The 12233-nt window shown below is 41.3% G+C and overlaps 1 protein-coding gene across 3 annotated transcripts in view; it reads right to left on the reverse strand.

Moving 5' to 3' along the window:
• Nucleotides 1–10463, reverse strand: part of LOC109899953 (mitochondrial carnitine/acylcarnitine carrier protein) — a 38493-nt gene extending 28030 nt beyond the window's left edge. Inside the window, exons 1-2 of one of the 3 annotated variants that reach the window (XR_004203774.1) lie at nucleotides 9997–10162; nucleotides 2315–2404 (exon numbers count right to left, since the gene is read on the reverse strand). Coding sequence is in view for 2 of the 3 variants with exons in the window: in XM_031794916.1 (XP_031650776.1) it covers nucleotides 2315–2404; nucleotides 9997–10149 (243 nt within the window). In the remaining variant the exon portion in view is untranslated. Of the gene's footprint in view, nucleotides 1–2314; nucleotides 2405–9996 lie in introns of all 3 variants that reach the window. The other 2 variants (XM_031794916.1, XM_031794915.1) reach the window with 2 other exon arrangements.
• Between the last annotated feature and the right edge of the window lie 1770 nt (nucleotides 10464–12233).

The raw sequence follows: 12233 nt of genomic DNA on the forward strand, positions 1-12233 counted from the left end.
ATGGGGATGAGGTAGTTGGATGGGCTGTTTACAGATGGGATGTTTACAGATGGGCTATGTACAGGTGCAGTGATCTGTGAGCTGCTCTGACAGCTGGTGCTTACAGCTAGTGAGGGAGATGTGAGTCTCCAGTTTCAGTGATTTTTGCAGTTTGTTACAGTCATTGGCAGCAGAGAACTGAAAGGAAAGGCGGCCAAAGGAGAAATTGGCTTTTGGGGTGACCAGTGAAATATACCTGCTGGAGCGCGTGCTACAGGTGGGTGCTGCTATGGTGACCAGTGAGCTGAGATAAGGCGGGGCTTTACCTAGCAAAGACTTATGGATGACCTGGAGCCAGTGGGTTTGGCGACGAATATGAAACGAGGGCCAGCCAACGAGAGCGTACAGATCACAGTTTTGTGTGGTATATGTGGCTTTGGTGACAAAATGGATGGCATTGTGATAGACTGCACCCAATTTGCTGAGTAGAGTGTTGGAGGCTATTTTGTAAATTACATCGCCGAAGTCAAGGATCGGTAGGATAGACAGTTTTACGAGGGTATGTATGGCGGCATGAGTGAAGGATGCTTTGTTACGAAATAGGAAGCCGATTCTAGATTTAGTTTTGGATTGGAAGTGCTTAATGTGAGTCTGGAAGGAGAGTTTACAGTCTTGCCAGACACCTAGGTATTGGTAGTTGTCCACGTATTCTAAGTCAGAACCGTCCAGAGTAGTGATGCTGGACGGGCAGACAGGTGCGGGCAGCGATCGGTTGAAGAGCATGCATTTAGTTTTACTTGCATTTAAGAGCAGTTGGAGGCCACGGAAGGATAGTTGTATGGCATCTAATGTTCTAAAATCTGAAGTTATTTATCAGGTCCCGATTTGTCAACAAGCTTATTTGATGTTGGTGTTATAGTGTTATTTGACATGTATCTTTTTTGACACAAAGACCCAAACGGCGGGGTTTAATGCACCTTTGGCAGTGATTACAGCCTCCAGTCTTCTTGGGTATGACACTACAAGCTTGGCACACCTGTATTTGGGGAGTTTCTCCCATTCTTCTCTGCAGATCCTCTCAAGCTCTGTCAGGTTCGATTGGCAGCGTCGCGGCACAGCTATTTTCAGGTCTCTCCAGAGATTATCGATTGGGTTCAAGTCCGGGCTCTGGCTGGGCCACTCAAGGACATTCAGAGACTTGTCCCGAAGCCACTCTTGCATTGTCTTGGCTGTGTGCTTAGGGCCGATGTCCTGTTGGAAAGTGAACCTTCGCCCCAGTCTGAGGTCCTTAGCGCTCTGGAGCAGGTTTTCATCGAGGATCTCTCTGTACATTGCTCCATTAATCTTTGTCTCAATCCTGACTAGTCTCCCAGTCTCTGCCACTGAAAAACATCCACACAGCATGATGCTACCACCACCATGCTTCACCTTAGGGATGGTGCCAGGTTTCCTGCAGACGTGACGCTTGGCATTCAGGCCAAAGAGTTCAATCTTGGTTTCATCTGAACAGAGAATCTTGTTTCTCATGGTCTGATAATCTTTAGGTGCCTTTTTGGCAAACTCCAAGTGGGCTGTTATGTGCCTTTTACGGAGGAGTGTTTTTTGTCTGGCCACTCTACCATAAAGGACTGATTGGTGGAGTGCTGCAGAGAGGGTTGTCCTTCTGGAAGGTTCTCCCATCTCCACAGAGGAACTCTAGAGCTCTGTCAGAGTGACTATCGGGTTCTTGGTCACCTACCTGACCAAGGCCTTTCTCCCCAGATTGCTCAGTTTGGCCAGGAGGCCAGCTCTAGGAAGAGTCTTGGTGGTTCCATACTTCTTCCATTTAAGAATGATGGAGGTCACTGTGTTCTTGGGGATCTTCAATGTTGCAGACACAATCCTATCTTGGAGCTCTTCGGACAATTCCCTCGACTTCATGGCTTGGTTTTTGCTCTGACATGCACTGTCAACTGTGGAACCTTATATAGACAGGACAGACAGGTGTGTGCCTTTCCAAATCATGTTCAACCAATTGAATTTACCACAAGTGGACCCCAATCAAGTTGTCGAAACATCTCAAAGATGATCAATTGAAAAAGGATGCACCTGAGCTCAATTTCGAGTCTCACAGAAAAGGGTCTGAATACTTTTGTAAAAAAGGGATCCGTTTTTTTATTTTTAATACATTTGTAAAAATGAAAAGAGAACTGTTTTCACATCATCATTATACGGTATCGTGTGTAGATTGTTGAGAATTTGTATTTATTTAATCCTTTGTAGAATAAGGCTGTAACGTAACAAAATGTTGAGATGGCAAGGGCTCTGAATCCTTTCTGAATGTATGTGTGTTCACCTCTTTGGAGACAGTCTTTAGGAAGCAGTCATAAGCACCTTTGTAGAGGACATCCTGGCTGGGCACTCTGGGCTGGGTCTGTAGCCGCACCTGAACAGTGGTGTACACAATACTACAGTATTATACGGTGTAGAATAACACACAATACTACAGTTGTATACAGTGGTAGGATAACAAACAATACTATGGTATTATACAGCGGTAGGATAAGACACAATACTATGGTATTATACAGCGGTAGGATAACAAACAATACTATGGTATTATACAGCGGTAGGATAAGACACAATACTACAGTTGTATACAGTGGTAGGATAAGACACAATACTATGGTATTATACAGCGGTAGGATAACAAACAATACTATGGTATTATACAGCGGTAGGATAAGACACAATACTACAGTTGTATACAGTGGTAGGATAACAAACAATACTATGGTATTATACAGCGGTAGGATAAGACACAATACTACAGTTGTATACAGTGGTAGGATAACAAACAATACTATGGTATTATACAGCGGTAGGATAAGACACAATACTACAGTGGAAATACATTTGAATTCAATCACTTTTTGACAGCATCCCTTTTGATTTAAACATAACTCACCATACATGTTTGCCCATGGAGGAAGTGTTCAGAAAGTGACTATTTAGACCTGAATGAGAAATATGTGCTCAAAGATGACCGGCACAGGTTTCATACATTTACATATAACGATAAAGTGTACTTTAAAAAAGTCTTCCTCTGATTTGTCATCCAAAGGATCCCAGCTATTTTAAAAAACGTTTATTTAACTAGGCAAGTCAGTTAAGAACAAATTCTTATTTTCAATGACAATCTAGGAACAATGGGTTAACTGCCTTGTTCAGGGGCAGAACAACATATTTTTACTTTGTCAGCTCAGGGATTCGATCTTGCAACCTTCCGGTTACTAGTCCAACACTCTGACCAATAGGCTACCTGCCGCCCCAAGAATGATCAAGTCCTCCTGTAGTGTCGTTTTGTTAGATAAAATCCTTCTTTATATCCCAAAAAGTCTGTTTAGTTGGTGCCATCAATTTGAGTAATCCACTCCTTCAACTTGCAGAGAAAGGAATCCTAGAATCTACCCCTAAACTTTGTTTCAACAAGTCAAAATATGTTTCTATTTACTCCTCAGATGTAAAATGTAATCAAACTATAATATTTCTTACGGAATGAAGTATGTGCAATAGGAAACCGATTTTAGCAGCCATGTCTTCATAGGCCGCGCAAACACAAATTTCCAAGACCTTGTCCTTCTGCTAAAACTGATATTTCTTATTCGTTTTTGAAGTTACGGGCCTGAAACCGTGAACATAGACCGCTGACACCCTGTGGAAGCCATAGGAATTACACCCTGGGAGCTAATTCTCAATATGACCTTTCTCTTGCATTTCTAAGAGGAAGGTCATAAAAAAAAAAAGATTCTGGTTGGTTTTTATTTGGATTTTCTTCTACCATATATATTGTGTGATAGTCTCCTACATTATTTTAAAATTTCTACGAACTTCAAAGTGTTTTCTTTCCAATGGTACCAATTATATGCATATTCTGGCTTTGGGGCCTGAGCAACAGGCAGTTTACTTTGGGCACATCATTCAGACAGAAAGTGGAGAAAAAAGGGGCCTAGCCCTAAGAAGTTGAAAGGAATGGCATCAAAAACATGAAAAACATGTATTTGATACCATTCCACTAACTCCGCTGCAGGGTAGGGCTTCTATATATCCGATAGGGTAGGGGTTCTATATATGCTATAGGGTAGTGGTTCTATATGTCTTATTGGGTAGGGGTTATATATATCCTATAGGGTAGGGGTTCTATATATCCTATAGGGTAGTGGTTCTATATGTCCTATAGGGTAGTGGTTCTATATGTCCTATAGGGTAGGGGTTATATATATCCTATAGGGTAGGGGTTAAATATATCCTATAAGGTAGGGGTTCTATATGTCCTATAGGGTAGGGGTTCTATATGTCCTATAGGGTAGGGGTTCTATATGTCCTATAGGGTAGGGGTTCTATATATGCTATATGGTAGGGGTGCTATATGTCCTATATGGTAGGGGTTCTATATATGCTATAGGGTAGGGGTTCTATATGTCCTATAGGGTAGGGGTTCTATATATGCTATATGGTAGGGGTTCTATATGTCCTATATGGTAGGGGTTCTATATGTCCTATAGGGTAGGGGTTCTATATATGCTATATGGTAGGGGTTCTATATGTCCTATAGGGTAGGGGTTCTATATATGCTATAGGGTAGGGGTTCTATATATGCTATATGGTAGGGGTTCTATATATCCTATAGGGTAGGGGTTCTATATATCCTATAGGGTAGGGGTTCTATATGTCCTATATGGTAGGGGTTCTATATGTCCTATAGGGTAGGGGTTCTATATGTCCTATAGGGTAGGGGTTCTATATATGCTATAGGGTAGGGGTTCTATATATCCTATAGGGTAGGGGTTCTATATGTCCTATATGGTAGGGGTTCTATGTGTCCTATATGGTAGGGGTTCTATATGTCCTATAGGGTAGGGGTTCTATATGTCCTATAGGGTAGGGGTTCTATATGTCCTATAGGGTAGGGGTTCTATATGTCCTATATGGTAGGGGTTCTATATGTCCTATAGGGTAGGGGTTCTATATGTCCTATATGGTAGGGGTTATATATGTCCTATAGGGTAGGGGTTCTATATGTCCTATAGGGTAGGGGTTCTATATGTCCTATAGGGTAGGGGTTCTATATGTCCTATATTGTAGGGGTTATATATGTCCTATAGGGTAGGGGTTCTATATATCCTATAGGGTAGGGGTTAAATATATCCTATAAGGTAGGGGTTCTATATGTCCTATAGGGTAGGGGTTCAATATGTCCTATAGGGTAGGGGTTATATATGTCCTATAGGGTTGGGGTTCTATATGTCCTATAAGGTAGGGGTTCTATATGTCCTATAGGGTAGGGGTTATATATGTCCTATAGGGTAGGGGTTATATATGTCCTATAGGGTAGGGGTTCTATATGTCCTATATGGTAGGGGTTCTATATATGCTATAGGGTAGGGGTTCTATATATGCTATATGGTAGGGGTGCTATATGTCCTATAAGGTAGGGGTTCTATATATGCTATAGGGTAGGGGTTCTATATATGCTATATGGTAGGGGTGCTATATGTCCTATATGGTAGGGGTTCTATATGTCCTATATGGTAGGGGTTCTATATGTCCTATAGGGTAGGGGTTATATATATGCTATAGGGTAGGGGTTCTATATATGCTATAGGGTAGGGGTGCTATATGTCCTATATGGTAGGGGTTCTATATGTCCTATATGGTAGGGGTTCTATATGTCCTATATGGTAGGGGTTCTATATGTCCTATATGGTATGGGTTCTATATATCCTATAGGGTAGGGGTTCTATATGTCCTATAGGGTAGGGGTCCTATATATCCTATAGGGTAGGGGTTCTATATGTCCTATATGGTAGGGTTTCTATATGTCCTATAGGGTAGGGGTTCTATATATGCTATAGGGTAGGGGTTCTATATGTCCTATATGGTAGGGGTTCTATATGTCCTATAGGGTAGGGGTTCTATATATCCTATAGGGTAGGGGTTATATATATGCTATAGGGTAGGGGTTCTATATGTCCTATATGGTAGGGGTTCTATATGTCCTATAGGGTAGGGGTTCTATATGTCCTATATGGTAGGGGTTCTATATGTCCTATATGGTAGGGGTTCTATATGTCCTATAGGGTAGGGGTTCTATATATCCTATAGGGTAGGGGTCCTATATATCCTATAGGGTAGGGGTTCTATATGCCCTATATGGTAGGGGTTCTATATGTCCTATAGGGTAGGGGTTCTATATATCCTATAGGGTAGGGGTTCTATATATCCTATATGGTAGGGGTCCTATATATCCTATAGGGTAGGGGTTCTATATGTCCTATATGGTAGGGGTTCTATATGTCCTATAGGGTAGGGGTCCTATATATCCTATAGGGTAGGGGTTCTATATGTCCTATATGGTAGGGGTTCTATATGTCCTATAGGGTAGGGGTTATATATATGCTATAGGGTAGGGGTTCTATATGTCCTATAGGGTAGGGGTTCTATATGTCCTATAGGGTAGGGGTTCTATATGTCCTATAGGGTAGGGGGTCTATATGTCCTATAGGGTAGGGGTTCTATATATGCTATAGGGTAGGGGTTCTATATGTCCTATATGGTAGGGGTTATATATGTCCTATAGGGTAGGGGTTCTATATGTCCTATAGGGTAGGGGTTCTATATATGCTATATGGTAGGGGTGCTATATGTCCTATATGGTAGGGGTTCTATATATGCTATAGGGTAGGGGTTCTATATATGCTATATGGTAGGGGTGCTATATGTCCTATATGGTAGGGGTTCTATATATGCTATAGGGTAGGGGTTCTATATATGCTATAGGGTAGGGGTGCTATATGTCCTATATGGTAGGGGTTCTATATATGCTATAGGGTAGGGGTTCTATATATCCTATAGGGTAGGGGTTCTATATGTCCTATATGGTTGGGGTTATATATGTCCAATAGGGTAGGGGTTCTATATGTCCTATAGGGTAGGGGTTCTATATATGCTATATGGTAGGGGTGCTATATGTCCTATATGGTAGGGGTTCTATATATGCTATAGGGTAGGGGTTCTATATATCCTATAGGGTAGGGGTGCTATATGTCCTATATGGTAGGGGTTATATATGTCCTATAGGGTAGGGGTGCTATATGTCCTATAGGGTAGGGGTTCTATATATGCTATATGGTAGGGGTGCTATATGTCCTATATGGTAGGGGTTCTATATATGCTATAGGGTAGGGGTTCTATATATGCTATAGGGTAGGGGTTCTATATGTCCTATAGGGTAGGGGTGCTATATGTCCTATATGGTAGGGGTTCTATATATGCTATAGGGTAGGGGTTCTATATATCCTATAGGGTAGGGGTTCTATATGTCCTATATGGTAGGGGTTCTATATATGCTATAGGGTAGGGGTTCTATATATGCTATAGGGTAGGGGTGCTATATGTCCTATATGGTAGGGGTTCTATATATCATATATGTTAGGGGTTCTATATATGCTATAGGGTAGGGGTTCTATATATGCTATAGGGTAGGGGTGCTATATGTCCTATATGGTAGGGGTTCTATATATGCTATAGGGTAGGGGTTCTATATATGCTATAGGGTAGGGGTGCTATATGTCCTATATGGTAGGGGTTCTATATATCATATATGTTAGGGGTTCTATATATGCTATAGGGTAGGGGTGCTATATGTCCTATATGGTAGGGGTTCTATATATGCTATAGGGTAGGGGTTCTATATATGCTATAGGGTAGGGGTTCTATATATCCTATATGGTAGGGGTTCTATATGTCCTATATGGTAGGGGTTCTATATATGCTATAGGGTAGGGGTTCTATATATGCTATATGGTAGGGGTGCTATATGTCCTATATGGTAGGGGTTCTATATATGCTATAGGGTAGGGGTTCTATATATGCTATAGGGTAGGGGTGCTATATGTCCTATATGGTAGGGGTTCTATATATGCTATAGGGTAGGGGTTCTATATGTCCTATATGGTAGGGGTTCTATATATGCTATAGGGTAGGGGTTCTATATATGCTATAGGGTAGGGGTGCTATATGTCCTATATGGTAGGGGTTCTATATGTCCTATATGGTAGGGGTTCTATATATGCTATAGGGTAGGGGTTCTATATATGCTATAGGGTAGGGGTTCTATATATGCTATAGGGTAGGGGTTCTATATATGCTATAGGGTAGGGGTTCTATATATGCTATAGGGTAGGGGTTCTATATATGCTATAGGGTAGGGGTTCCGAAAATTAAAATTCATAAAGCTGAAGTTGAAAACTGCTGTCGCTGCTTCCTGTTGACAATATGTTTTGATAAATAGGCCAATGTCAAAACACAGTTTTACGTGTCCAAGTCAATAACAATATGCAGAAACAGTTTGTGATATATTGAAAACATAAAATGTACATGTGCAACAATAGTACTCATACTACTTTATACGAGCACCAGAAACCATGAGGCCTCATCGATTAGTTAGGGGATACGCACTGCTGAAACTACACAGCTGGAAAGTTCGCCTGAACTTTCTGAATAAAACAACCAGTCAGAGTGTAGAGAATCATTGTAACATCTAAACCGCTGTGAAATGTGTTCTCAATAACCCACAATATAGTATTTTCAGCTGTTTGAAACAAAACTGAGAGTTAATACACCAAACAACGAGACTTAAGAACGGGGCGCATAGAAATAGAGCACATAGAACAGATCTACTGAATCTTAGACTTTCAATGATAATGACAGATCTATAACACATAGAGTAGATCTACTGCATCTTAGACTTTCAATGATAATGACAGATCTATAACACATAGAGTAGATCTACTGCATCTTAGACTTTCAATCAGAGTGACAGATCTTTCAGTTACATGTATTTCTATGTGAAGTTGGCCGGGTCAACAAACAGTTACATATTGCAACTTTAAGTGATAGTTTCACATTCAAATCTATGTATTGGTGTGTGGCCAACAAGTTTTATAGAGAGAACACACAACATTTTTTGTGCCATTTGAGAGTTTGACATTTAAGTCCTGCGGACCCAAGTGCGTGGCAGAATCAACAGTACAAAACCAAAGATATTGACAGAGGTGGAAAAAGAACCCAATTGTCATACTTGAATAAAAGTAAAGATAACGTATCAGAAAATGACTCAAGTAATCGTGAAAGTCACCCAGTAAATGACTACTTGAGTAAAAGTACTTGGTTTTAAATATTCTTAAGTATCAAGAGTAAAAGTATGAATCATTTAAAAATCTTTATATTTAGCAAACCAGACGACACAATCTTTTTTTTTTTTTACGGATAGCCAGGGGCTCCAACAGTCAGACATCATTTACAAACAATGCATTTGTGTTTAGTGAGTCCACCAGATCAGAGGCAGTAGGAATGACCAAGGAGGTTCTTTTGATAAGACAAATAAAAATCAAATCACATACACATGGTTAGCAGAAGTTAATGCGAATGAGTGTGTGAATTTGACCATTTTCTATCCTGCTAAGCATTCAAAATGTATCGAGTACTTTTGGGTGTCAGGGAAAATGTAAGGAGTAAAAAGTACATTATTTTCTTTAGGAATGTAGTGAAGTAGAAGTTGTCAAAAATATAAATAGTAAAGTAAAGTACAGATACCTCAAAAAACTACTTAAGTATTTTACACCGCTGGATATTGATCCGTTTTAATTGATTTTATGTCGTTGTGATATAACTATATTACTATAAACTCTATAGTAACATCACCAATCTGAGGTCAAAGTGATGGGTCATTTCACTACATTTTATAGGGTGAAAATGCAAGTTCGTGGAAGGTAGTAACACAAAAATAATTAAACAACTGCAACAATGACTTCCATTTCCCACTCATTATTTCCCACTCACTCATAAAAATGCTCTCAAACACAATTGAACTGAGCGCACTAGACGAGAGCCACAGTGCCTGTACAGCAGCATGTTTGATGTCCCTATATAGATAGGTTAAAAACGATAGACGTAACGGTACATAAATAAAGTCACCTTGATTGTGTCGAGCGGGTGTCCCACGAACAGAAGGCAAGCTCCTCCTACTCCTCCAGACACAAAGTTCTTTAACAGAGAGATATGTTTCTCCTGGTTTCCCTGGAGGAGCTCCAGCTCTCCCAACTCTCCCAACTCACCCAACTCTCCCATTCTCTTCTCACATAATAACCTATTAGACACACACGCTCTTCTTCCCCCTCATTGCGCACGTGACTTCCCTTCTGATCCCCAACGGTTGAAACTGTGCACTTAAACACACACTCAACATCACGTGTCTCCTCCTCTCTGCCCCCGACCGTCTCTTTCTCTGGTGGACTTCCATTGAACCTCTCTCAATTCAAAGGTGCTTTATTGGCATGGGAAGCATAGGTTTACATTGCCATAGGCAAGTGACAAAAACAATAAACAAAAGTGAGATGAAACCAATGTAAAAACATCAACTAAATTTGCTCTCTTGTTCATGAAGACTTAACGGCCGTCCTCTCCGCTCCATTAGGCTGTAGGTCTATTGAAAATCTATTTTTAGGTGTGCATGCAAAGCAGTGCACAACTCGATTTCTTGCTGCAGTATATTAGCGACACCTAGTGGTGCAATACCAGCGGGGCACTAGGAATCACCTGAGGAATGGAGGACCAAGAATAAAGCCAGAATAAAGTGAGTTCTGAGTCAAGTTGATACTTTATAACTGACGACGAGCATATGGAAATAAAATAAACCTTATCCACTCAAGAAGCTGGGTGAGTGCAGGAAAAGTGAATTTGTAAAGGGAATTTTCACGAAGACCTAGCCTAGCCGTTCAGTTAACACAGCTAACCAGCAAACAAGTGTGCTACCTAGCAAAAGAAGCTAAGAACAATGGCACTGAGCTCACCTTCTTACCTTCTTACCTTCCCACCTTTTGATGTGCATTCCAACCCAGCCGTTTGATGTGCATTCCGACCCAGCCGTTTGATATGCATTCTAACCCAGCCTTTTGATGTGCATTCCAACCCAGCCGTTTGATGTGCATTCTAACCCAGCCGTTTGATGTGCATTCTAACCCAGGAGTTTGATGTGCATTCTAACCCAGCCGTTTGATGTGCATTCTAACCCAGGAGTTTGATGTGCATTCTAACCAGCCGTTTGATGTGCATTCTAACCCAGCCGTTTGATGTGCATTCTGACCAGCCGTTTGATGTGCATTCTGACCCAGCCGTTTGATGTGCATTCTAACCAGCCGTTTGATGTGCATTCTAACCCAGCCGTTTGATGTGCATTCTAACCCAGCCGTTTGATGTGCATTCTAACCCAGCCGTTTGATGTGCATTCTAACCTAGCCGTTTGATGTGCATTCTAACCTAGCCGTTTGATGTGCATTCTAACCCAGCCGTTTGATGTGCATTCTAACCAGCCAGTGTTGGTTTGCAATGAGCAAAATGGATGAATAGTTTCAAACTGTTCATCACTGCTTCAGGAGTCAAAGATGCAGCACAAAAACAAGCTATTTTATTGCACTTGGGAGGTGTTAAATGTTAAATGCTTCAGATGTGGTCAATAGTACAAGACATCTAATGATGACCACAATGTTAAATGCTTCAATTGTGGTCAGGAGGGCCACACTTCCCAGCAGTACTGATGACACTGAAATACATGTATTAGTCAATGACCAGCCAGTTAACATGTTCACACTTCCCAGCAGTACTGATGACGCTGAAATACAGTTATTAGTCAATGACCAGTCAGTTAGTGGGGATATCATCATGGCGACATGTCAGTCTTCTCAAAACTGGACCTAAAGTGAGGATATCATCAGATCAAACTGAAACTCGAGTCACGTTCCCTGACCACATGTGACTCACACAGGTTTGTGCCGCAACAAGAGACTAATGTTTCAGTGTTTCCTCTGCTCCTGAGACATATCAACACATCATCCCTCAAGTCCTACAAGGCATCGATGGGGTCCACAACATCTCAGATGATATCATTGTGTTTGGGAAAAACAGACAAGAACAGAACAAACGACTACACCAAGTCAAGTCCTGAGACGACTGCAGGAGAGGGGGCTCAATCTCAACACTGACAAATGTGGATTCCGACTGACGAAGATGGAGTTCGTGGTCCGCGTTCTCTCGAAGAACGGCATCGGAGCAGCACAGTCAAAGGTGGAAGCGGAGCAGAACACACGCAGACCGACAAATGCTGCTGAAGTAAGGAGCTTCTTAGGACTAGTAAACTACTGTAGCTGATGTATCCC

The sequence above is a fragment of the Oncorhynchus kisutch genome, linkage group LG17 (genome assembly GCF_002021735.2).
Source record: "Oncorhynchus kisutch isolate 150728-3 linkage group LG17, Okis_V2, whole genome shotgun sequence".
NCBI lineage: Eukaryota > Metazoa > Chordata > Actinopteri > Salmoniformes > Salmonidae > Oncorhynchus > Oncorhynchus kisutch.